This window comes from Bos indicus, chromosome 7, assembly GCF_029378745.1.
Source record: "Bos indicus isolate NIAB-ARS_2022 breed Sahiwal x Tharparkar chromosome 7, NIAB-ARS_B.indTharparkar_mat_pri_1.0, whole genome shotgun sequence".
NCBI classification, from domain to species: Eukaryota; Metazoa; Chordata; class Mammalia; order Artiodactyla; family Bovidae; genus Bos; species Bos indicus.
Genome location: NC_091766.1, coordinates 14,313,374 through 14,339,557, shown reverse-complemented (window position 1 = coordinate 14,339,557; position 26,184 = coordinate 14,313,374). Strand labels below are relative to the sequence as shown.

Genomic DNA, 26,184 nt, shown 5'->3' with positions numbered 1-26,184 from the left:
CACAGCCTTGACTATACGGACCTTTGCCGGCAGAGTAATGTCTGTATTTTCCACCACACTGTCTAGGTTTGTCATTGTTTTCCTGCCAAGAAGCAGTCGTCTTCTGATTTCATGGCTGCAGTCATGGGGCCAAGTGCCATGATCTTAGTTTTTTTTTTTTTTTTTTAATAATATTTAGTTTTAAGCCGGCTCTTTCACTCTCCGCTACTGTGGGGTGGGGCAAAAAGGGCCCAGCTCCCGGCCCAGGGCTCCACCCTTAGCCGTCCAATCAGCGCTCAGCACAAACTTTCCCAATTCCCCACACCAGCTGTCAGCTGCCCCCCCTCCCTTGAGCTCCGCCTGGCCGGGCGCTGGAGCGCAGGGAGAGGCCAGGGCGGGGTCTCGGGCAGTCTCCTGCGGATCCCGAGTGGAGTCGGCCGCGGAGGGACTGCACCGAGCCCGAGGAGACGCCGCGCCCCGCAGGCGCCCGGGCTGGTCCCCCGCCTTGAGTGTGGGCCCCGCCGGGATGGGGAGTCGCCGGGGCCCGGGCCAGCCGCGGGCCGGCCTCTGCCTGCTCCTGGCCTCTTTGCAGCTTCTGCCCCGGACGCAGGCCGGTGAGCTGGGAAAGGGGAAATAGGACCTGGAGTGCAGGGTCCAGCGAGGCTCCCAGAGACGCCGCGGAGTGGGGAATGCGGGTGTGCACGTTGCGTGGGGCGCTAGTGTTTGGGCGGTTTGCGGGTGTGACAGTTTGGGGAGGCATGGAAACATGTGACCCTGTTTCGTGGTGTGTGCATGGGAATGCATGCAATTTATAGGTATGTGTGCGTGCGCAGCCATGAGCTTGGGGGCATTTAGAGTGAAATTATGTGTGTGCTCGGAGTGGGAGTTGACGATTGTATGGATATGGGCGATGGGATAATCCCTGGGAGAATCTGTGATTGAGTTGTATTGCGAGTGTGTGTCTGTGTGTGGGGCTGATTTTTAAGAATAACCGCGCGTGTTATGCGTGTGTCTCTGATTGTGTGTCTCTGGGTGACGCTATGAGGGCTGTGGTTGTGACTTGGGGGATACATAGGTAAATAACTGCCCATGAGGATCATTCTAAGGGGGATGGTAGGTGGGGACTTGTAGGGGAGAGGGTTGACCTGGGATTCAGAGCTCCCTTGGCGGCTCCCCAAATGGCTTCACCTTATTCTTCCTCTTCCTCCTTTGTGCCCAGTTAGCGCACTCCCACCTCCTTTCCCCCACATCCCTGCCCCCCTCCCCCACCCCGCGCTCCCCAGAGCCGGGATCAGCACCATGGACAGGGCCTCGGGAGGGCCCTGGGGAGGGGCGAGACGGGGCGGGGCTCAGGGAAGGGAGGGGCGGAGTGCGGGCCGGGTGGTGGGGGGAGTGGAAGTTGCTCCCCCAAGCTGAGCAAGCCTCGGGTGTTTTTCCCGAGGAATTTCTCAGGGCCCCCCCAGGGGGTCCCGGGGGCCGCCGGACGGATGAGTCAGCGCTGACGCACGCCCAGCTGTGCGGTTCTGGCAGGACGCCACGCCCCGCCCCTCAGGGTTCTGGGTCGGGGGCGCCCCGGGCTTTGGGAAGGTCGTGGTTCTTCAAGTGTGACTGAGGGGGCTTCCCTGGTCTAAGATACCCCAAGTCAGGCCCTCCCGGTAATCCTCCACTAAGGTGAACTCAGACGCAGCCCACCCCCACCCGAGCACCCTGGCCCCTCCAACTTTCTCACTTTCTCAGCAGTTCAGAGAGGTCCCTGTTCACGCAGATGATCCCAAATTAGCCTATGCCCCATTCCCACGCTCACACATCCACACAGTCGTGCGATCTTACGCACGCATTCCGAATATAAGGCCCCTGGGACGCCAAGAATGTTAAACACCTGATGCCCACGCCCAGGCAACCCCATCAGCCGTCCGCCACACGGCCTCGGCTTTTGTCACCCGCCTACACTTTCAAACTCTCACGCGTTCTTCCACTGGCATCCACACAAAGCAGTAAATATTCTCAACCAGTCACCCACTCGCTGACTTGGCCTCAGGCTCACAGTTAACCCCACGCCTGCATCTGTTATAGCTCGAGTTTGAGCTATAACAATCACAGATTTCCCTGAATCACCTGCAGAACCTCTGACTCACTGCTGGGACCCCAGAACAAGTCCAAGAACTGCACCTAAACACTCCATCATAGGCCAAATACTCACAGACATAGAGACACCACAAAGAACATGCTCAGCTAGTCCCTGGACCATATAGAGTCAGTCATACACATGCCTGCAGTCTCACCCACATACACTATGGCACGTATACACATTTGCACATTCATATATAAGCTCCCCTACACATCTGAGGGGTCCCAGCCATGTCCCAGCCTGATCCCTGCCTGCCTTTCTCCAGATGCTAGACCCCACCCAGCATCTCCCTGGGGTCCTAAGCAGCACCTGGGAGAGTCTGTGGGGAGAAGGGCAAGCTGGGTGCTCGACAGACCCCCACCTTCTGGTCCTGCAGGCAGAACTCAATGCCTCTTGTGTATTTCCTTGTCACCAAGCCAGCTATGAAAAGAAAGGCAGTTAGTTTCTGAAAGGCCATGACAGAAGGAACACAGATTGAAGTAGGAGACATTTGGGTTAGATGATGGGGAAGGCTTTTAAAATGTGATTGAGCAGTCGGTCGAGGGGAGATCCTTCTGAGTTTGGGTGAAAGGAGAGCCTGGGAGAGCCATGCTGGGTGGAATCATGGATCTCAGCCCTCCCCGGGGCTCCAGCCTGCAGAGAGGGCAGCTGGGCTGATTATTCCACCCAGGAGTGACCCTTGTGGTCAGGAGAGCCTGGGAGTCCAGATCTTAGCCCCAGGGGGCTGTAACCCAAATACCTCTTAATGACAGCCCAGCCACAGAACAGGCAATTCAGGCAATTAAAGATGAGGCTGGTGGAAGCAGCAGAGTTGGGCGGGGGGGTTGGGAGGGTGGGGGGAGTGGGTATGGATAGAAAGAGAGAGAGAGAGAGAGAGAGAGAGAGATGGGAGAGTAATCCACACATAGAGATAGAGAGAGGCATGCAGAGAAAAACAGATGTGAGAACCAGGGAAGTACCAAGAGGCAGAGACAGAGAGAGCTAGAGAGGGAGAGCGAGCGTGAGTTAGCAAAAGAGAGAGGGAGAGGGACTGATTCAGAGTTGGACACAGAAAGTGGGATGGGGAGAAGGCGGGGAGGGGGAGAGAAGGAAAAATAGCAGAAGTTTGGGGCAAGAGAGAGCTGAGGCTGGAACAGGGCTCTGTAGTCTGGTGAATGCAGGATCTGACCCAGGAGGAGCGGAGATGGGAAGCCCACATCTGAGCCCCGATCTCCCCCAAGTCTGGCCCCTCACCCTGGCTCCCCAATGGTGAGCTCAGCTGAGCCGCCCCCGGGGTGAGGTCATGGCAGATTCGGCAGAATCTGGCTCCTGCCAAGAGGCTGGGTCAGGGGGTCAGTGGGACAGTCTGCTGAGGGGAGGGGGATCAGGCAGGGGCTTTGGGCCCAGGGGAGGACCCCACCCACCCTTGCCCAGCCATGTGGTTCTACTTAGCACTGGCCAGGCTGCACCGGGTGGGGCTGGTAGGACAGCCTGGGTTAAGATCTGACTGGACCAGTCTCTTCCTTTGCTGGGATGAGAGGGAGAGGGTCAGAGGGAGGAAGTCAGGAGGTTATCAGGGAGAGGTGGTCAGAGGAGAAGGTCGGAGAGGGTGATGAAATGGGGAGGTCACGGGTTGAAAGAGACTGGGATAGGCAGAGGAAAGAGGTCGGGGGTAGTCAGAAGGAGACGGTCAGGGTCAGGCAGAGGAAGGTCAGAGGGCATGGCCAGAAATCAGTGGGGATCAGATAAAGTGTGGTCAGAGGGAAGAGATCCAAAATGGCAGTGGTCAAAGAGAGGAAGTCCTGGGCGATGGTGGTCAGAGGAAGAAGCCAGGAGAGGTGGTGGTCAGAGGGAGGAAGTCATGGGTGAATGTTGTCAGAGGAAGTCATGGACGAGCGTGGTCAGAGGGAGGATGTCCGAGGGAGTGGAGCCAAGGGAAGAGGTGGGAAGGACATACAGAAGGAGCCCCTCCTCTCTAAGCGGGTTTCCCCTGGCAAGGGGGCTTCAGGCCTGGGAAGCAGCCCCAGGGAGCTGGTGCGGGGGAGTGTGGAGAGGGGGACCGCCTGGCTCTGGGGCTCAGGCCAGGAAGCTTTGATTCATCCCAGAACTAGGTCAGCTTTTTTTTCTTCTCACCAAAAACCAAGGGAAAAAAAACAGGAGTCAACAAGCTGATGAGGCCGGAACAGCTGTGGAGGGGTGAGGGGAGCACGGGTCCCAGGCCTGCTCCTTCCCCCGACCCATAAACACAGTTGGGGATGCTGAGTCCTCCAAACTGGAGTTGCTCACACAGAGTCCTGGGCTTGTTCTAACTGCCCTGCACCCCGCCTTCTTTCTCTAGTAGATCCTGTGGATGTGCTGAAGGCACTGGGCATGCGGGGGGGCCAGGCTGGTATCCCTGAGGGACCCGGCCTCTGCCCCCAGAGGGTCCCGGAGGGCGACCGAGCATTCCGGGTGGGCAAGACTGGCACACTTGGTGTCCCCACGCAGGAGCTCTTCCAAGGTGAGTCGGGGCCAGAGGGGCTGTGGGTCATCCTGGCAGCTGGGGTCACAGCATGAACTGCCCCCTTCCCTCTGCCCTCCCAGATGGGCACTTTCCTGAGAACTTCTCCATCCTGATCACCCTGCGGGGCCAGCCGGCCAACCGTTCTGTCCTTCTGTCCATCTATGATGAGGGCGGCGTCCGGCAGCTCGGCTTGGCCTTGGGGCCAGCTCTGGACCTCCTAGGTGACTCCTTCAGCCCCCTCCCCCAGCAGGTCAACCTCACGGATGGCAGGTGAATATGGGGAGGGTGGGGGATCCCGGGAGGGTGAGTGAGGAGCACCCCTCCACTGAGACTGTGTGCTTGCAGGTGGCACCGTGTGGCAATCAGTGTGGACGGTGGGATGGTGACCCTGGTGGCTGATTGTGAACCTCAGCTCCCCATGTTGGCTCAGGGACCTCGATTCATCAGTACAGCGGGACTCACTGTGCTGGGGACCCAGGACCTTGGCGAGGAGACTTTTGAGGTAGCCTTTCAGGGATTGGGCTTCCCTGAAAGCTCAGTTGGTAAAGAATCCGCCTACAATGCAGGAGACCTCGGTTCGATTCCTGGGTCAGGAAGATCCACTGGAGAGGGGATAGGCTACCCACTCCACTATTCTTGGGCTTTCCTTGTGACTCAGCTGGTAAAGAATCCGCCTGCAATGTGGGAGACCTGGGTTTGATCCCTGGGTTAGGAAGATCCACTGGAGAAGGGAAAAGGCTGCCCACTCTAGTATTCTTGCCTGGGGAAGTCCATGGACTGTATAGTGCATGGGATTGCAAAGAGTCAGACATGACTGAGTGACTTTCACTTCACTTCACTTCAGTGATGGGGAAACTGAGGCAGAGGGCTGAAGGAAGGTTTGTCTGCAGCCTGAATCTGGAGAAGAAATGGAAGAAGAGAACTATCCAGCTTCAATTCAGCACCAGGAAGCTGAGAGAAGGGAGCCCATGTGTTGTAGTGCATCTTTGGTGTCTGTCTGTGAGACTGTAAAACCACGATTCAATCATTTGTGATGGTGCATGCTAGGCTTAGGCTTCACAGGTGGCACTCGTAGTAAAGAACCTGCCCGGCAATGCAGGAGACAAAAGAAACGTGGGTTTGACCCCTGGGTCGAGAAGATCCCCTGGAGGAGGAAATGGCAACCCACTCCAGTATCTTTGCTTGGAGAATCCCATGGACAGAAGAACTTATCGGACTATAGCCCAAGGGGTCACAAAGAGATGGACACGACTGAAGCGACTTAGCATGCACACACGTACTTAGCTTAAGGTGGGAGGATAAGACTGTGATGCGTGACCACACTGGCTGTTGTGATGGTGTGTGTTGCCAGCAAGGCAAGGTGTCATGAGGCTCTGTGACAGACGTGTTTTCAATGTGTCATAAAATTGTCATGTGTGTCATAAAAATCCAGGAAACTCATCATCCGGTTTCTTTTTCTAAAAGAAAAAAATGTCTATTGTTATGGCTGTGCTGGGTCTTCGTTGCTGCTGTGGCTACTCTCCAGTTGCAGTCATGGGCTTTCCCCTGTGGTGGCTTTTCTTGTTGGGGAACACGGGCTCCAGGGCACGTGGGCTTTAGTAGTTGTGATGCATGGATTTAGTTTCACTGTAGCACGTGGCATCTTCCTGGACTAGGGATTGAACCCATGTCTGCATTGGCAGATTTTTAACCACTAGACTACTAGGAAAGCTTTTGTTTCCCTTCTCGTCCCTGGTACCTTGAAGGGCACCTGACTCACAGTAGGTGTCACCATGTGCCTAAGAGAAAAGGAACAAATGTGCCTCTGATGGGACAGACGTTTTGGGGTATGGCTTGTGGTTTGGCATTACCCTGATAGAATCTTCCTGCTCTCAGTTTTGGGGTGCAGAGGGATTTCTGGGGCTGTGGTGGGGCTATCCCTTCCTTATACTTAGTAGTGGTGATTTGAGTGGAAAAATACGAGACCCTGCTGCTTGGAATGGGGATTGGGGTCAGGCTGTGGACCCCTTCGCCAACCCCCACTCTCTCCCCAGGGAGATGTTCAGGAGCTGGTGATAAGCCCAGATCCCCAGGCTGCCTTCCAGGCATGTGAGCGGTACCTTCCTGGCTGTGATGACCTGGATCCAACAGTCACCACGGTGAGTATGGGGCTTGTCCTGAGGTCACTGGCTCAGACATCCCTGGCTCCAGGTCTCAGGAATAAGTGAATTCTGAGCCCTGTCCATGGGGCTGAGTGACCCCCGCCCTCAAACCATTCCTAGGCATGAATGACTTTGACCTCCAGTCGCATAACTGACCCTTGGCCCCAGATCATGTATTGACCTTGACCCCAATTCCCAGGGCTGAGTGAGCCCTGGCTTTAAAACACAGGACCAATGGACCATGTGCCAGCATGACCTCCCGTGATCTGAGTGATGGAGTCTCCACTCAGGGCCTCTGGATCTGATTGGAATCCTCTCCCCAGGTCCCTCAGGGGGAGCCAGAAACCCCTCCCCCTAGGCGGAAGGGGAAAGGAAAAGGGAAGAAAAAAGGGCGAGGTCGTAAAGGGAAGGGCAGGAAGAAGAAGAACAAGGAAACTGTGGCTGTGAGTCCTCCTCCTGGCTCCCTGGACAACCAGGTAAGGGGTCTGCCCTTTGCCCGCCCTGCTTCTGGACTCTGATCCCCACTGATCCCTTGTGCCTCATCCAGGGTCTCCCCCTCTGGTCTCCAGTCCCTGACCTTTGACTTATCTCGGCTGACCAATCACTGTTGGGGGGGGGGCTTATCCTGTCTTAGGAGGTCTCTCATATCTTCCTCCCAACCTCCAGTTCTAAGGGTGGGGGTGCTGGAGGGAGGGGACACACCAGATGAGTACATTATTATTAGTGGGGTTCTTGTGAGGGCTACTGTTTAAGAAGAGCCACTAGCTGGGTTCAATGATGGGTTTGTTGGTGCGTCATTGTTTGGCGTTGACTGGTTGGGGTTATTCAGTGAAGGGTCACTCACTGAGGGGACTCATTGGAAAAGACCCTAATGGTGGGAAAGACTGAAGGCAATAGGAGAAGGGGATGGCAGAGGATGAGATGGTTAGATAGCATCACTGACTCAATGGATGTGAATTTGAACAAACTCCAGGAGATAATGGAGGATGGAGTTGCCTGGTCTAATAACATCCATGGGGTTTCAAAGAGTTGGATGTGACTTGGTGAGTGAACAGCAACAACAGCAATTAAGGGCACACTATTTGGACTCCCCGATAGAGATTACTGGTTGACATGGGTTACTGTAAGGAGATATTTATTAAGGTTGATGTTTGGGGGTTTCTAATTGGAGGTCATTCTTGGAAGCCATTGATGGAGGCCATTGTTGGTGTTATTGGTGTCACTAGCTTAAGGCTCATGGTGGGGGAGTGTCATTGTTGAAGATCACTAATTGGGGAAGTCGCCAGTGGGGGACTATTGATGAGAAAGCACTAGTGGGGTCACCAGTTGGAATCACTCGTTGGGGAGTGATTTTGGGGGGATCATGGATGACATAGTTAATTTGGGAGTCCCTGATGGGTAATTAGTTGGGAAGTCATTGATGGGTCATTGGTTAATGAAATTACTGTCCGGGGGGGTCATTGGTTGGAGAGCACTAGTTGAGTTCATTTGTGGGTATTCGTTGTTGGAAGATCACTGGTTAAGAGGATTCATTGGTTAGGGGGTCACTGGTTAGTACTTCTTGTGGGGGTCATTGGTTGGGGAGGTCACTGACTGAAAGAGTAACTTGTTGGGGTCATTGATGGAAGTCGTTAATTGGGGGGCCAGTGATGGGTGACTGGTTATAGGAATACCTGGTGGAAGATCAAGGATACAGATTATTAGGAGGTGTTTTGGTTAGTCATTGGTTAGGATTCTTAATGGGGGTCACTGATCACAGGTTATTAATTGGAGGGTCACTAAATTGGGCTTCCCAGGTGGAGCTAGTGGTAAAGAACCCACCTACAAATGCAGGAGATGCAGATTTGATCCCTGGGTTGGGAAGATCCCCTGGAGGAAGAAATGGCAACCCGTTCCAGTATTCTTGCTTGGAGGATCCCATGGACAGGGGAGCCTGGAAGGCTATAGTCCATGGGGTCAGAAAGAGTCGGATACGACTGAAGTGACTTAGCATGCATGCATGCAATGGTTCATGACTGTAGGAATAATTGGGGGCCATTGATGGTGGTCATCAGTTGGCAGGGCCACTGTTTAGGTGTCCCTGGTAGGTGCCCTTTGTTGGGATCCTTGTTTGGAGGGTCACTGGTTGCATTACATCTGTTCTCAGCATCATGGAGAAAGAGGTTAGCGCTTCAGCCTAGAACAGAGATGCCAGGACTATTCTACCCTTCCTCAGCCCCTTTCTCAGCGCCAACCCTTCACCTGGGCCCCCACCACCCGCTTTGCACCCTGACCCAGTTCCTTTGCAGCTGTCTGGGCCAGCAGGAGCTCGAACTCCCCCTCTGACTGCAGTCTGGCTGGCTGACCGCTGAGCTCTGCCTTGGGAGCGGACACATGAGCTAGGCTTCCGGGAGTCTGGCCCTGAGTGCTGGACATTGACCTTGACCACTGGGCTTTGGATCCAGTCCTGCTGTGCCTCCCAGCCCTGGCCAGCCCCGACCATCCTCCATACAAGAGGGCTCCCCCTGCTGGCTGTCCTCATCCAGCCAGCACACCTTCGCCTCCACAGGCCTGAGGGTGCCCTATATACCTCTGATGTTTTTTGAGAATCCTCCTCTGTCCCCCTCCCTGGACTGAGTGCTCTGGGAGACAGGGTCTGTCTCTTCCTTCACCTTCCTTTTGCCTTTTTTTTTTTTTTTAAGTATCTTCCCTTTTCACCTTAAAAATTATTTATTTATTTATATAGCTGTGCCTTGTCTTAGGCTTCCCTGGTGGCTCAGATGGTAAAGAATATGCCCAGAATGTGGGAGACCCAGGTTTGATCCCTGGGTTGGGACGTTCCCCCTGGAGAAGGAAATGTCAAACCACTCCAGTATTCTTGCCTGGAGAATCCCATGGACAGGGGAGCCTGATAGGCTACAGTCCATGGGGTCGCAGAGAGTTGGACACAATTGAGTGACTAACACTTTCACTGTCTTAGCTGTGGCACGTGGGATCTTTCTTAGTTGCAGCGTGTGGGATCTAGTTCTCTGACCAGGGATTGAATCTGGGCCCCCTGCATTGTGAGCGCAGAATCTTAGCCACTGGACCACCAGGGAAGTTCCCTCCCTTCCGCCTTGATTGACCTGGTACTCTCTCTGTCCTTCCTCCAGACCTCCACTGACATCCCCAAGACAGAGACACCAGAACCAACTCTGTCTCCGACACCCACGCCTTTGGTCATCACCACAACTGTGACCTTTGGTAGCAATGTCACCATCCTAGAGGTTGGTGGGAAGTGGACGGGGCTGGAAGGGAAGGTCCTGGGGTGGTGGTGGCGGCAGACAATGAAGAGCTCGGGGCAAACTTTGGTCTGTTCCAATGTCCTCAGGAGGGCCTGGACCCTGACAATGGAACTGAACTGGAGACCCTGGAGACTGAGTTAGACAGAGAAGATGAAGAAGAAGGTGATCCCACCATGGGCCCCCACTTCCGGGCAGCAGAAAAGTCATGGAATACTGAGTTCCAGATCTTTCCTGTGAGTTTGGGTGGCTTAGGTGCAGGGACTCCTTCCTGGAGCCACACATGGCCACATTCTTTTTTTTTGCTTTCTTTGCTCTTGCCTAGAATGCCTTCCCACCACCCCAGTACAGTTGACAAATATTTATCTACAGATACTGTGCTAATGTGACAGGCATTGTGCTAATGAATGGCTCTGTGGGTAGGGTGATTCATTTGGCTTTTAGTCTAGGCATGATGAGAAGCCCTCTGGAGAGGGAACATGACTTGGGAGTTTTCAAAGCTCTCTCTGGTGCTGAACAGCCTGTGGACTGTAGGGGGAGCCAGAAGGGCAGCAGGGAAACCAGCGGTCTATGCAAAAGGAGAATCCTGCGGACAGAAGAGCCTGGCCCGCTACAGTCCACGGGGTCGCAAAGAGTAGGACACGTCTGAGTGATTAATACACACATGCATGCAAAATAGAAAGTGGTAACCTGGATGAGAGTGGTGGTGGTGGGGGGAGGGCGGAGGGGGCGGACAGAGACAAGTGGACTGACTTGAACCGTGCCCCATTTTGCTCTTGCTGCTGAAGGTGAAGAAAGATGCTAAGATGACTGGGGAGATGCATGGTGGCACCACTGAGTAAGACGGGGAAGCCTGAAGGAGGAGCAGGTGGAAAGGGTCAATGATCTTATTTCGGATGTGCTAAATTGGCAACTGGGCTTGTCTGGTGGCTCAGTGGTAAAGAACCCACCTGCCAGTGCAGGAGACGCTGATTCGATCACTGGGTTGGGAAGATCCCCTGGAGAAGGAAATGACAACCCTCTCCCATATTCTTGCCTGGAAAATCCCATGGACAGAGGAGCCTGGTGGGGGCTTCAGTCCATGTGGTCCCAGACTTGACTGAGCGACTGAACAACAGTGACAAATTGGCAACCCTTGTTCGGTTGTCAGTGCAAGTGATTGGTTAGAAAATTCTGGAGCTCAAGGGGTGGTCTAGACTGGAGATAAAGACTTAGAACTCATTAGCAGAGAGATTCTATCTTTAGTCCAGGGATTGGAGGAGCTTGTCTAGAAAAATACCGCAGATAGGGAAGGCATCTAGGTTCTAGCCTTGATGTTGGACAAGGAAGAAGGTGAATAATCCTACCATCTTACCCTGAGTGCTTGTGATGTGCTAAGCATTGTTTTAACTTCTTCATCCTCCCATGGGATATATAGAGCAGGCTTTGACCCATGAACTTTGCACGTGAGTCTGCAGGAGTTAAATAAGTCTGTAGGAGTTGAATAAGTTGAATAAGTGAGAGGCAGTTCCAGGATTAAGATCTCACAGCATGCCCCAGAATTCATGGTCTTCACCTTGCTGCAGCACAGCCAGCTCAAAACTGGAAGCTGAGCTGCTGGAAACATATTGGTTGAAGAAAGAACAACAGAGGCAGCTCAGAGAATGGACTCTGTGTATGCATGTGTGTGTGTGTGTGTGTGTTTAGTATGAAGTCAGTTAGCTGAGAGTTCTGTGTCTGAGTTCCAGGCTCACATCTGTTTTCTTTCCACCCCCTGCTCCAGGGTGCTGGGGAGAAAGGAGAAAAAGGAGAACCAGCTGTGGTCGAACAGGTAAGGGGTCTGGGGCTGGCAGAGTTGCAGGGGTGTGGGCAAGAATGGGGGTCACACTCCTTTCTCCCCCAGGGACAGCAGTTTGAAGGACCCCCAGGAGCCCCGGGACCCCAAGTGAGTCATGACCGCATTCCCCTCTTCTTGCCTTTTACTTCCAGTTGGGGTGTTTGATCTCCCCGGGTGCGGAGTTGGAGTGTAATGTTGCCAGATCATTCAATGACTGTTAGATACTTGAGGCTCAAAAGATGAATAAAAAACGGGATTGAGATGTAAAGTTGGAGGTTTATATGGATCAGCGTAGCATTGAGGGGCCAGGAGTGGCTCAGGGATGGGGTAGGAAGGTCAACACGGGGCCGAGGTCAGTGGTGGGCCACCAGTCCCCTTGGCTCAGACTTTGCACTTCTCATGACCTCTGTACCTCTGTCTGCAACAGGGGGTGGTTGGCCCCTCAGGCCCTCCTGGCCCCCCAGGATTCCCTGGAGACCGTGGTCTACCGGTAGGAGAGTCTGTCTGGCATGTAACCTTTGGGGAGAGGGAGATTTCAAGCTGTGGAGCTGAAGCTGGGAGCATGGCTGGGGCTGGGGACATCACCTTGGGGCTGGCACTGACCCCTCCTGCTCATCTTTCTCCCCATTCGTGAATTGCCATCTGGCTCCTCTTCCATCTTGGGGGTGGGGCTATCCCCTGCTTTTTTCCTTCTGTCTCTATCCTTGAGTATTTTTTGTCTCTTTCTCTCCATGTCTGTCTCCTCATCTCTCTTTCATCTGTCTCCTTTCTGTTTCTGTCTCTTTCACTTTTCATCACTTTCTCCCTCCCTCCCTCAATTTCTCTGTGTTTGTCTCGTCTTCTGTATCTTCTCTCTCCCTGCCTGCCTCTTTCCATCTCTCTGCCTTCACCTGTCTCTCTCCCTCTCTCCCGCTCTGTTTCTCTCTGCCCCCCTCCTTCCCCTATCTTTTGCTCCATCTCTCTATCTCCGTCCCTCTGTGTCTCTCTTCCTCTCTCAGGGCCCTGCTGGCCTCCCAGGCATCCCTGGCATGGATGGGATCCGGGGTCTCCCAGGCACTGTGATCATGATGCCGGTAAGAGGAAGATAGGCTGGCCTGGCCTTGGGGAGTGGAGTCCTGACCCAGGAAGTGGGGACCTCTTGTAGAAGTTACCCTCACTACTAGTTGCCCTCTAGTTCCAGTTTGCAAGAGGCTCTCACAAAGGACCCCCAGTATCCTTCCAGCAGGCCCAGGCTCAGGCAGTCCTGCAACAAGCTCAGGTGAGGGGAGGATAATCCGGGGACTGTTGGAGGGTGGGGCTTCCCCAATGGCTCAGCGGTAAAGAATCTGCCTGCAATTCAGGAGATGTAGGTTTGATCCCTGGGTCGGGAAGATCCCCTGGAGAGGGGAATTGCAACCCACTCGGGTATGGCCTGGAGAATTCCATGGACAGAGGAGCCTGGCAGGCTACTGTCTATGAGGTAGCATATAACTGAGCATGCGCGTCGGGAGGTACTGGGAGGACATTGAGAGAATGACAAAGATGGGAGACACTGAATAGTCAGGAGACAGGTGGATATTTAACTCTTGACGATGATTTTGTGGGGGTGTGGAAGACTTGAGGCTTTGTTCCCCTCTGTCTCTTCAGCTGTCTATGAAAGGCCCTCCTGGCCCGGTGGGGCTCACCGGACGCCCAGGTCCCGTGGTGAGTAAGGAGGCTGCGTGGAAGAGGGAACACATCCGTGGAGATGACTCTAACTCAAACTCCCTCTAAGTGCATCACCCTGTTTTTCTTCTCCAAGGGTCTTCCTGGGTATCCAGGTCTGAAAGGAGAGATGGGAGAAATGGGGCCGCAGGTGAGATTGGTGGGGTGAGGGGCAGGGTGGATGGGAAGGTGGATGTCTCCCATGGCCACAGGATAAAGTGCGAGTTGGGGAAAATAGCAAAAGGGCTGATGATACACTTGCAATTACTGCCTTTTTGATGTTTGAAATTGTGGTGCTGGAGAGTCCCTTGGACAGCCAGGAGAGCAAACTAGTCAATCCTAAAGGAAGTCAACCCTGAATATTTGTTAGAAGGACTGATCCTGAAGCTGAAGCTCCAATAACTTGGCCACCTAATTCGAAGAGCCAGCTCATTAGAAAAGATGCCGATGCTGGGAAAGATTGAAGGCAGGAGGAGAAAGGGGCAACAGAGGATGAGATGGTTGGATAATATCACAAACTTGATGGACATGACTTTGAGTAAACTTCAGAAGATAATGAAGGACAAGGAAGCCTGTCATGCTGCAGTCCATGGGGTCGCAAAGAGTCAGACACGACTTAGTGACTGAACACAACAGGGAATGACTTAAATTAAGTCCTTACTCTTTGTTATTCTTTTTCTGCCTCCTTTTCTTTCTCTTCTAGGGTCCCCGAGGGCTTCAGGGACCTCATGGGCCCCCTGGCCGAGAGGGAAAGATGGTGAGTGATTCGTATGTCTTCAGGTCATCCCTTAGCCATCTCTCAGCACCCAACACGAGCCTCGGCTCTGTGTTCTCAGGGTCTGCTGGTGTCATTGGTGGGATAAGAGCACTGAGGACAGGGAATGGCAGTCCACTGAGGGTTATGGACTGCCGTTCCCAGTCAAGGGTGACAAAGGAAGCTGGCCAGGTCATGGAGTCAGGGAGGACCAGCTGAGGAATGATGCTTGAGTTGAGGTTTGAGGTATAACCAGGGAAACAGGAGGGGAAGGGCATTCCAAGCGAAGGAACAGTACATGCAAAAGGAAAGACTGGCACATTGGGGAAAATGATAATTCCAGATAGTATTAATATTCCATGGGGAACATACAGCAAGGAGATTAATGCAGACTGAAGATGGGGGCTTTTTTTTTTTTTAAGTGTACTCTTCTCTTTTCAAAAAATTTATTTGTAAAAAATTTATTTATTTAAAATTTTTCTGACTGTCCTGGGTCTTCCTTGCTGTGAAGGGCTTTCTCTAGTTGCAGTGAGTGGGGCCACCCTCTCGTTGTGGAGCACAAGCTTCTCATCGTGGTGGCTTCTCTCATTGTGGAGCACAGGCTCCAGGGCCCACGGGCTTCAGTAGTTGTAGCTCATGGGCTCTAGAGCTCAGGCTCGGTAGTTGCGGTGCACAGGCTTAGTTGCACTGTGGCATGTTGGATCTTCCTGGATCAATTCTCAACCACTGGACCAAAAAGGAAGTCCTCTTTTTATTTTATTTTATTTTTTGGCCATGCGGTATGTGGGAATCTTAGTTCCCCAACCAGAGATGGAACCCTTGCCCCCTTGCAGTGGAAGCATGGAGCCCCAACCACTGGACTGCCAGGGAATTCCCTGAAGACGAGGGTTCTTCATTTTTGTGATGCTGGTAACTCGGATTAGAGAAAGGGCACTAGGGATAAAGAGTAATGGATGGGTTTGAGATATACTTGAGAGGTTCAATTAGTACACAGCGAAACCACCAGCACAAGGGACTGCATGAGGAAGGTACTCCCCACATGGCAGTAGATGTCCTGACTATGTCACCCCTACCCCCCACAGGGCCGCGCTGGAGCAGATGGGGCTCGGGGCCTCCCCGGCGCCACGGGACCTAAGGTAGGTGATGTGGCCAGGACTGGGACTTGGAGGGACTGTCAGGGTAGAGGATTCAAGGCTCAGATGGTATCTTTTTGTGCAGGGTGATCGGGGCTTTGATGGCCTGCCAGGGCTGCCTGGTGAGAAGGGCCAAAGGGTGAGTGTGTGAGGCCCTTCCCCCACATCCACGCCCCTCCCGATATATTCATGACACTCTCCCCACCCCCAATATCAGAGCCTCCATCCCTGTGTCTGAGTGCTCGCCCCTCACACCCCATCTCCCTTTCTTGGGGGTTGATCTCTACCCTCACCTTTTGACTCTGAATGGCCCTCTGTGTTCCCCACTCCAGGGTGACTTTGGTTATGTGGGGAAACCTGGTCCCCCAGGAGAGGATGGACGGAAGGTAAGTTTGGAAGCAAGTTAGGGGGTGGTTTGGAAGCCAGAAAGCCAGAATGAGGGAAATAGAACATTCAGGAGACTGGGGGAGGGGTGAAGGTCTGCATTGGAGACTCAGGAGGCCCCATCAGGGGCTCAAAAAGACAGATGGAGAGTTGGGGGTTAGTACTAGAGTTACTGGGCTTTCCCTATGGCTCAGCGGTAAAGAATCCACCTGCCAATGCAGGAGACATGGGTCCCATCCCTGGGCGGGGAAGATCCCCTGGAGGAGGAAATGGCAACCCACTCCAGTATTCTTGCCTAGAGAATCCCATGGACAGAGAAGCCTGGAGACCATGGGGTCGCAAAAGAGTCAGACTTGACTTAGAGACTAAACAACAACTAGAGTTCAGAGGTGAGGCCCGGGACTGCAGGTCCAGACTGGGGTCACGGGCCTGAATTTCAAGTCACGTACACCCAGCTGGCTGGATTCTGCCACAAGTTCTGACTCTGATGCCCTGGAAGGGGCTGCCCAGATGAGGGAAGGTGATTCTCTAAAGGTCATACCCTTGCCTCCCCAAGTGATGCCACTTTCCCACAGGGAGCAGAGGGACCTCCGGGGCCCACTGGCCAGGCAGGGGAGCCGGTGAGTATGAGGGACCCCTGGACTGCTTGTCTGACACAGAGGAGGGAGGCAGGCCTCCTTGGGCCTCAGAGCAGGGATGCTGGAATAACATTAGCTCCCACTTCCTTGCAGGGCCCCCGAGGACTGATTGGCCCTAGAGGCTCCCCCGGACCCCTGGGACGCCCGGTGAGAACATCACTGTCCTTCTACATCCCTGTTTGTCCTTTCCTCACCGTTATCTCCTCTGCATGTCCATTCCTTGCTGCCTGGCTTCTCTGCCCACTCACTGTTCCCCCTGTGCCTCTCAGCGTCTCAGACGCAGGCTCCTCCACGTGTGTCTGCCCTGGTCTCACAGCCTCTCCTCCCCCAGGGTGTGATTGGAAGTGATGGTGCTCCAGGTGCCAAAGGAAATGTGGTACGTGTTCCAATACCTGATGCTTTCTTTCTTTATCTTTGGCTACACTCAGTCTTTGTTGCTGCACGGGCTTTTTTCTAGTTGCAAGTGGGGGCTACTCTCTAGTTGCAGTGCACAGACTTCTCACCGTAGTGGCTTCTCTTGTTGCAGAGCACGGAGGGGCTCTAGGCGCATAGGCTCTAGGTCCGTGGGCTGCAGTAGTTGCAGCATGGGGACTCCATAGTTGCGGCTCCCGGGCTCTAGAGCACAGGCTGTATAGTTGTGGCGCACGGGCTTAGCTGTTCCTTGCCATTTGGGATCTTCCCAAATCAGGGATCCAACCTGTGTCTCCTGCATTGGCAGGTGGATTCTTTACCACTGAGCCACCAGGGAAGCCCCACCTGATGCTTTCTTTTAAATTAATGAATGAATTAAAGTTTCGTTTGGGCTGGGTTTTCATTGCTGGGCACAGGCTTTCTCTAGATGTGGCAAGCCGGAGCTACTCCTCACTGTGATGTGCGGGCTTCTCATTGCGGTGGCTTCTCCTGTTGCAAAGCATGGGCTCTAGGCACACGGGCTTCAGTGGCTGGCAGCTCATGGGCTCTAGAGTTCGGGCTTAGTACTTGTGGTGCATGGACTCAGTTGCCCTGCGGCATATGGAATCCTCCTGGACCAGGGGTTGAACCCATGCCCCCTGCATTGGTTGGTGGATTCCCATCCACGGTGCCACCAGGGAAGCCCCCCTGATGCTTTCAGACACTCTGACCCTATGACCACCCATATCCTTGTCCACTCCCATGACCCTTTCCTTCATTTCAACTTCACTGACACCTCAACACCACAACCTTTCCAGCTTCACAGAAACCTTACTTTCTCCCCAGGGTCCTCCAGGAGAACCAGGCCCCCCAGGACAGCAGGGAAATCCTGGGTCCCAGGTTTGAGCTATTTTTCCAATAAGGGGGGGGGAGGGGTGGTCCATGAAGGTCATAGACCATTCTTAGCTTCTCCAACTTCTGCTCTCACTGTCCTTTTCTAATGCTTTTCTTGTCTTTTAAAATATCTCCAGGGAATTCCCGGCCCCCAGGGACCCATCGGCACTCCTGGGGAGAAGGTGAGTGACAGCTCTACGTTTCCCTCCTCCCCTATCGTCTTCTTCCTTCAACTCTGCCTGCAGGAAAAGCTTCCCATTGGGCCCCTTTTGTAAGCCATGGATAATGATCAATTGCAGCAGTCCCTAAACAAGCCCAGAGTAACCAAATGTCATTGTTGGAGAAGGGCTGATGGTGAGAAATAGACCTCGACCGAGTTTAGAGAACAAGGGGATATTATCAAGACATGGGGGAACCTCTCAGAAGCCAGAAAGGATTACCAAGATTCATGGGCCAAGAAATCCTTTTCTTTGGGGTCTTGCAGTGTCGTCTTTGTTCCTCTGCATGTCTGTTTCCATCTCCCCTGAAAGACAGGATTCTTTCTATATACATCTTGAAAAAGCAAAAATGTTCGTCTCTCAGTCACGTCTGATTCTTTCTGACCCCATGGACTGTAGCCCACTACGTGCCTCTGTCCACAAGATTCTTCAGGCAAGAATACTGGAGTGGGTTGCCATTCTCTTCTCCAGGGGACCTTCCCAACCCAGAGATCAAACCCATGTCTCGAGCGTTGCTGGTAGATTCTTTACCGTCTGAGTCTGTTCTTACTTCAACCCTGTTTCTACACAATCTTGTACTGCTCTGTCACTATTTCAGTGCCCAGCTCCTTAGGATCTTACAGTTTCTTTACCCAAACCCATCTGATCATAGTTTCAATGAGACAAGGTGTTGCTTCCCTCAAAATTTCAGGAGAGAGTCTGACTGGCTTAGCTGGGCCAGGATCTCCCCTCTGGACTCATCAACTGTGTGCAGGACATAGAGGGGTCACCACATGCATGTGTAGACCCACCACTCTTCGGTGGAATTGTGGGTTGAAGGGGCTTCTAAAGGAAGGGGTCCCCCTTCCCAGCATGTCTGTCACACTATTTTTATATCCCTTGCCTGAATTCTCCCAGAAGCAGAGGCTTTCTGAGGCATAGAGAGGGGAGGCGGCTTGTCCAGGGTCATACAGCAAGTTCGGAATTGCTGAGAATAGATTGCTTGACCAGTAGGATCTGCTTTTTCTCTAACCTCGAGGTAGCTGCATGTCTGAGCAGGGATTTCCTGGTGGAATGCCAGGCCCTGAGACGCTGTATCTCTCCCTACTTTTCATCTTCTTTCAGGGTCCTCCTGGAAACCCAGGAATTCCAGGCCTCCCAGGATCTGAAGGCCCTCCGGTGAGAACTAGATTCTGGGAGAAAGAGGAAGGAGAAGGGAGAGGCTTGGGAGTTTGGATGGCAAATCAGGTCTTTGACAACTCAGAACGTCTTTCTCCCAGGGTCACCCAGGTCATGAGGGCCCAACAGGAGAGAAAGGGGCCCAGGTAAGGGACCTGAAGAGGGGCTGATTTGGGGATGGGGGTTGGCAGGCAGGGCCAGGAGTCTCATGAGAAGAGAGATGAGGGCGCTGGGAACACGGAGGGGGAAGAACAGGTTGACACTGATCTTATCTCCATCTCAGGGTCCAGCAGGGTCAGCAGGCCCTCCGGGCTATCCAGGACCTCGGGGTGTGAAGGTAAGTGATGCTTTGGGCCTGCAGTTAGGGCTGATTCATCAGCACTGACTTCGGGAAGCTGGCTCCATCAGACACTTCTACAAGAGTGTGAGAGAGGAATCAGCCCGCCAGGCAAGGTGCGGTGGAACTGGCCCTATGCAGCAGGGTGTGTTCTACTTTGAAGCTGAACAGCCAAAGGGTAACATTACAGCATAGTTGTCACCTTGCAGTTGAGAATAGTTAAACCCATTACAGGCTGAACCCCACTGTTAAGCACACACATCACATCCCCAGGTCAACACATTATAATCAAGCAGAGGGTTGTTTTAAAAGCTCAAATAGATAGCCAGTGGGAATGTGCTGTTTGATGCAGAGAGCTTAAATCAGTGCTCTGTGACAACCTAGAGGGGTGGCATGGGGTGGGAGGTGAGAGGGAAGTTTAAGAGGGAGGGGACATATGTATACCTATGGCTGATTCTTGTTGATGTATGGCAGAAACCAACACAACATTGTAAAGCATGTATCCTTCAATTAAAAATAAATAAAACAAACAAAAGCAACAAAAACTCAAGCCAAGAGCCATACAATCTACAAGCCTAGAAGTGCTAGGACCACTTGAGAGCTGTACTGAATAGAGACTTACTGTTGACCAGCTGTAGGGACATTGTATTAAAATCTGTGTGGTAGCTAAGTCCAGTTACCTTGTAGCTAAGTACAGGTATCCATCACCTGTAGTCTAAGAACAGAGTTTGGTTAGTCTAAGAACAGTCTAAAAGCCACATTTTCGCATTGTAGACAAGCTTCACCCTATAGCCAAGGAGGTGTAGTTATGTTGTAGCTGGCCATGAAGTCCTGTGGGTGTCCAAACTCAGAGTTCCATTGAAAGTCAGGCATGGTTTTCTATGTAGAGTTGAAGGCTGTGTTTTGGCTGAGTCTAGTTACACCATAGCCATGGTCAGAGAACAATTGTGGTCAAACTCGGTTACATCGTGGTCAATGAATTGCCCTGTGGCTAGAGACAGTCATGATAGTGTCAAAACACATAGTTACATCGTATCCAAGGGTAACTTCATTGTAGTCACTGAATTCCATTATAGTGTGTCTCCCTGTGGCTGGAAACAGTCATGCTATTGTCAAAACATAGTTATAGTGTATCCAAGTACAATTTCATTTAACTCACTGAGCTCAGTTACACTGTAGCCGAGTGCAGCTTTTCTTATGGCCCAAGCCAAGAATTTGGTGTGAGCAGCATCTGGGCTTGCACTGAGCAGTCTCACTGTAGCCAAGCACAGACTCCCCTTGTTGCCAGGCACAGAGTCGCACTGTATCCAGCACAATGGGAAACATTCCTTCGCCTTTAGAATGAAGCTGGGTTCTGGAATGTTCATCCTTTTCCTCCTGCCAGAAGGAACTGTGGACACAGTGTCCCTAGGAGATGGAAATCAATTACTTGGAAATTTGGCCTTCCCTTCACACCCCCACACAGATGATCTTGGGAAGCTGCCAGTGAGAAGGGGCGGGGGAAATGAACCTCTTGTACACCATACTAGCAGATGATGGGACAAGATAATTTTCTCTGGGGCTGCTCCCCACCCCCTCCCTCTAGTCCTGCATCCTCTTGGGACTGTCCTGGCTGTTTCAGGGCAGAGGACTGAGTTCAGGGCCCTTCTTAAGTGGGGGCAGCATGGGGACTGAGAGCTTCTTTCTTTTCAGGGTACCTCTGGCAACCGGGGCCTCCAGGGGGAGAAAGGAGAGAAGGTAAGAAAGGAGGGGATTCCTTGGGAGAGGGGAACCCTAATATTGGGGCTCTGACTGCCCCTTCATGAAAACCTTGACTTCTGATCTCTGTACTGTCTTCCACCCAGGGAGAGGATGGTTTCCCAGGCTTCAAGGGTGATGCGGGGCTTAAAGGAGATCGGGTAAGATGATCTCCAAGGGAGGAGTCGGGTGAATCTGGGGGACTTGGGAAAGACAGTGAGGAGGTGAACTGGGGCAAAGACAGCGGGCAGGGATGACAAAGAAGGACTGATATCAGGGTTTCTCCTTTCTGTTCCAGGGGCAACCCGGACCTCCAGGTCCTCGGGGAGAGGATGGTCCGGAGGGGCTAAAGGGGCAGGAGGGGCTGCTTGGCGAGGAGGGCCCCCCAGGCTCAGCTGGGGAGAAGGTGAGTGGACCTGGTCACCCACCTCCAGTCTGTCCCCAGCTTCCTGCAGTCAAGGTGTTCCCTGGCCCTTTGCCCTCAGCCTTCTGTCTTTTTATCTCCAACTTTAGGAGGCTCTCCACTTCTTCACTTCTGCAGCTCAGCATGATAGAGCAATGCAATGCACTCTATCTTATTTATATCCCATAACCACTATAGGCAACAGACATTTTTATCCCCATTCTACAGACAAGTAAACTGAGATTTGGAACAGTTGAATGAGCTGTCCAAGGACATGCCCCTAGCAGACAGGGACCAGGAGTTGAACCCATGTTTCCCTGGATCCCACCCTCCTCCCTTTGCCACCGTGCCCCAGCCATCCTGCCCCTCCCCCACTGACCCCCAAATTGCAATCTCTGACTTTTTTCCTACAATCTCTCTGCAGGGCAAGCTTGGCGTGCCGGGTCTCCCAGGTTATCCAGGACGTCCAGGCCCTAAGGTCAGATGCTAGGAGGCAGGTGGTGGGCAAGGGTAGGGTTTAGAGACTGATTAACATCTGGGGTTCTAGGCTGTGGTCTGGGGGGTGTGAACTGGCCACCTCATGGGGCACTTAAAATGTAAGATGTGGGCTTTGGCATCAAACTTAGGCTCAAATACCCAAGCTTATCTGCTAAGTGGCCTTGGGTAAGTCACTCCTCACCTGCTAAGTGACCTTGAGTAAGTCACCCCCTAATACCTGCTAAATGAACTTGAACAAGTCTATTGAGCCATTTTTCTCAGTTGCAAAATGGAGATACCAGCAGTAGCTACCTCATCAATTTGATTATAATAATGTTGATGATTTTGGTGATAATAAATCTGTAGGACCCTCTTACTGGTATGATTGAGGTTGGCTCAAACAAAAAGTCAGTAAAGAGCAGAATCATAAAAAACATGCAGCTTACATATCTCGAATTAATTATAACTTAGAATGTATTTATGTAAAAATGTACATTGGCTGCCAGTGTGTTGATGGATGAGGCTATTGGTAAGACGTGTCTCTCTGCCTCAGCCACACCCGTGTTACATCACTGATGATTTGTAGTTTTTGTTTACATAAAGCGGAGCAGAAAAATCCAAGACATTTGGAAGAAATCTGAGCACAGAATCCTCGAGTTCCATACTTTTGGCGCCTTGTTCTGGCACAGTTATCTTGCGTTTGTGTGTCCTAAGTCTCTTCGGTTGTGTCTGACTCTTTTCAATCCCATGGACTGTGGCCCGCTAGTCTCTGTCCATGGGCTTCTCCAGGCCGAATGCTGGAGTGGGTTGCCACGCCCTCCTGCAAGGGATCTTCCCGCCTCTAACCCGCCCCTTACCCAACCGCCCCCACGTTCTTGACCCCGCCCCTGGCGCTGCCTCTGAGGCTGCCCTTTAACCAGGGCCCTGCATACCCTGGATGCCCTGCCTGCATGCGTGCTAAGTGGCTTCAGTCATGTCCAACTCTTTGCGACCCCATGGACTGTGGCCCGCTAGGCTCCTCTGTCCGTGGGATTCTCCAGGCCAAGAATACTGGAGTGGGTTGCCATGCCCTTCTCCAGGGGATCTCCCAGACCCAGGGATGGAACCCGCCTCTCTTACTCCTGAGTTGGCGGATGAGTTCTTTACCACTAGCGCCACCTGGGAAGCCCCATAGTTATCTTGCTCATGTCTATCTAATTTGACAGTGATTTTTTTAAAAATTGCTTTCCTTTATGTTAAATCTTTTCCATTTCTCTCTCTCTCTCTTTTTTTGGGGTTGAACTCTGCTGTTTGCAGGATCTTAGATCCCAAGACCAGGAATTGAACCCAGGCCCTCAGCAGTGAAAGCGCTGAGTCTTAACCACTGAACTGCCAGGGAATTCTTGTCTTTTCCATGTAACTTTGATTTTAGAGATATCTTTCTTTTCCCTTTCTGCATTTCATCAGTTTTCATAAGCTTTCATTAAATCACATGAGTCCATTGGCAAGGGTAACTGCTATAAACAGGTTTGGGAATTAACTCAAGGCACCAAAATTCAGAGCAGAACTCAGCCTGTTGGAGCAGGAATTCCTGGGAGTTCAAAGAAATTCAAAGGCTCGTAGCCAAGGCTGAGCAGCGTGCCTTGAGCATCAAGCAATGAACACATTACAGGAGGCCTGATGTATCAGTTAAGTTGAAGTCAGTTTTGGGTTGCTAGAATAAAAATGCCTTGGACTGGATGTTTTAAACATAGAAATTTGTTTTGGAGGCCAAAAGTCTGAGATCAGAGCGCCAGCATGGTTGGATTCTATGAGGGCTTTCTTCCTGGTTTGTAGATGAACATTTTCTGTCTTTGTCCTCACATAGTGGAGGAAAAGGCCCTGATGCTGGAAAATATTGAAGGCAAAAGGAGAAGGGGGCAGCAGAGGATGAGATGGTTGGATGGCATCACAGACTCAATGGACATAAATCAGCAAATTTTGGGAGATAGTGAAGGACAGGGAAACCTGGCATGCTACAGTCCATGGGGTCACAAAAAGTCGAACATGATTTAACGACTGAACAACAACAAAGGAGAGAGGGAGGAACCAGAGAGAGAGACAGACCGAGAGAGATATAGTCTCCTTTCTTTAAAAAAAAACCTTTTTATTTTGTATTGGGGTATAGCCAATTAACAATGCTGTGATAGTTTCAGGTAAACCAAGAAGGGACTCAGTCATACGTATGCATGTATCCATTCTCCCCCAAACTCCCCTCCCATCCAGGCTGCCACATAACATTGAGCAGAGTTCCCTGTGCTATACAAGTAGGCCCTTGTTGGTTACCCATTTTAAATATAGCAGTGTGTACATGTCCATCCCAAACTCCCTAACTATCCCTTCCCCCATCCTTCCCCCTGGCAACCATAGGTTGGTTCTCTAATTCTGTGAGTCTCTTTCTGTTTCGCAAGTAAGTTTGTTTGTATCATTTCTTTTCAGATTCCATATATAAGGGATGTCATACGATATTTCTCCTTCTTTGTCTGACTTACTTCACTCAGTATGTCTAGTCTCCTCTTCTTATAAGGACACTAATCCTATTTACGAGGCCCCTACCCTCATGACCTACTTAGTTCCCAAAGGTTCCACACCCAAATATTATCACACTAGGGACTGAGGACTCAACATGAATTTTTGGAAGACACAAACATTCAGCCCATAGCAGTTACTAATTGCGTGAGTAACAATGACAGTTAACATTCGTTGAATTCATACTATGTACCAAGTACTTTGTAACAAAAATAAAACTAAACAAGACACTTTCTACACATATCCCATCTATCCTAACCAGAACCTTGTTCATATCATCCCAGGCTACAAACAGGGAGACTGGTGCTCAGAGAGGTTCAGCCATTTGTCTAGGGCCACACAGCTAGTCCAGAGATGGATCTAGGATTCAAAACACAGTGAGGGGTGGGAGGGGATATTGGAGCCTATGATGTCTTCTCCCCAGGTCAAGGGAGGATGCCTCCAAGATGGGCAGGAAAGCAACTACTGGAGTCAGTTAATAAGTATTGAGTAAGTGCCCACCATATGCCAGGCAGTGGGGATTAGGACTAGAGCGTTATGTCCTAGTCATTGAATAACTAAGCAGACAAGCAGGTCATTTCAAGACAAATATTATGGGGGAAACAAAATAGGAAAATGTGTTAGTGCATGATTTGAGGATGAGGTGGTCAGGATGGTGGTGGGAGGCTTCTTGAAGGAGGTGACATCTGAATGAGATCTAGATGAGGAGGGGATCTAAGAAGAGAATTTTAGGCAAAGGCAGACAGTGCAAAGGCCCTGAGGCAGGAATGTACTGGTATGTGAGTAGCATTAAAGGGGCTAGTGTGGCTGGAAAGGAGTGAGCAAGAGGAGAGAGGTGAGGATGCCTGAGGGCTGTCTTGGAGGAGGCAGGGGCTGGAGGGACCAAAGAAGCCTCTGGAATCAGTCACCTGGAAATGCCTGAAAAGATGGGATGACCAAATGGAGGGCTAACATTGCCCACCACCCATTCCTCATCTCCATTTCTTCTCTCTCATTCTCTTGATTCAGGGATCTATTGGCTTTCCGGGACCTCTGGGACCATTAGGAGAAAAAGGGAAGCGGGTGAGTCATGATCTAGGGGTCAGTGGGGAGGGGAAGGGCTCGCATGAGAGGAGGAGTGTGTGTGGCTGTGCGTGACAGCAGGTGGGACCCTAGGCAGGTGTGTCTGTGCCTGGAAGCACTGTGTGCACACACATTGCCACATGCAATGCAGGGCACATGTAGGTGATCCCACCTGGCACTACAGCACGTGTGCCCATGTGCCATGTGCATCCTACATGCCCTTCAGTGCAAATCAGATGGGACCTGGATGCTGCAGCCTCGGGGCTTGTGACTGGGTGAACAAGGGCACTAGCTGCATGTCTGTTGTGTGACTGTGGGCATAAATGCATGAAAGGGCATGTTGATGTGTGTTAAAGAATAGGGAAACACACATAGGAATATGTATTTCTATGCACCTGAGGGATTGTGTACACATGCGTGCATTGTTTGGCTATGTGTGCACTGCAGCTATGTAAATGGATATTGTGTATATGCACTCATCATGTACACCACTGTGTTTATCAAGACCGTGTCCTCACATGAGCCCATGTACATATGTGTTTACTACATTGGGTAGACACATG

The 26,184-nt window shown here is 51.9% G+C and overlaps 1 protein-coding gene across 2 annotated transcripts in view; it reads left to right on the top strand.

Annotated features, from left to right (window-relative positions):
* The first annotated feature begins 341 nt into the window (after nt 1-341).
* COL5A3 (collagen type V alpha 3 chain) overlaps nt 342-26,184 on the top strand; it is a 44,708-nt gene continuing 18,865 nt past the window's right edge. Inside the window, exons 1-32 of one of the 2 annotated variants that reach the window (XM_019964120.2) lie at nt 342-593; nt 4,428-4,586; nt 4,670-4,859; nt 4,935-5,091; nt 6,623-6,727; nt 7,054-7,206; nt 9,862-9,975; nt 10,080-10,226; nt 11,753-11,800; nt 11,873-11,914; nt 12,234-12,296; nt 12,805-12,879; nt 12,981-13,064; nt 13,433-13,489; nt 13,587-13,640; nt 14,193-14,246; nt 15,326-15,379; nt 15,462-15,515; nt 15,709-15,762; nt 16,336-16,380; nt 16,492-16,545; nt 16,730-16,774; nt 17,635-17,688; nt 17,820-17,864; nt 19,005-19,058; nt 19,160-19,204; nt 19,342-19,395; nt 21,088-21,132; nt 21,240-21,293; nt 21,431-21,538; nt 21,960-22,013; nt 25,568-25,621. In XM_019964120.2, the coding sequence (XP_019819679.2) occupies nt 506-593; nt 4,428-4,586; nt 4,670-4,859; nt 4,935-5,091; nt 6,623-6,727; nt 7,054-7,206; nt 9,862-9,975; nt 10,080-10,226; nt 11,753-11,800; nt 11,873-11,914; nt 12,234-12,296; nt 12,805-12,879; nt 12,981-13,064; nt 13,433-13,489; nt 13,587-13,640; nt 14,193-14,246; nt 15,326-15,379; nt 15,462-15,515; nt 15,709-15,762; nt 16,336-16,380; nt 16,492-16,545; nt 16,730-16,774; nt 17,635-17,688; nt 17,820-17,864; nt 19,005-19,058; nt 19,160-19,204; nt 19,342-19,395; nt 21,088-21,132; nt 21,240-21,293; nt 21,431-21,538; nt 21,960-22,013; nt 25,568-25,621 (2,463 nt within the window). In that variant the 5' untranslated portion in view covers nt 342-505. Of the gene's footprint in view, nt 594-4,424; nt 4,587-4,669; nt 4,860-4,934; nt 5,092-6,622; nt 6,728-7,053; nt 7,207-9,861; nt 9,976-10,079; nt 10,227-11,752; nt 11,801-11,872; nt 11,915-12,233; nt 12,297-12,804; nt 12,880-12,980; nt 13,065-13,432; nt 13,490-13,586; nt 13,641-14,192; nt 14,247-15,325; nt 15,380-15,461; nt 15,516-15,708; nt 15,763-16,335; nt 16,381-16,491; nt 16,546-16,729; nt 16,775-17,634; nt 17,689-17,819; nt 17,865-19,004; nt 19,059-19,159; nt 19,205-19,341; nt 19,396-21,087; nt 21,133-21,239; nt 21,294-21,430; nt 21,539-21,959; nt 22,014-25,567; nt 25,622-26,184 lie in introns of both variants that reach the window. The other variant, XM_070792783.1, reaches the window with a different exon arrangement.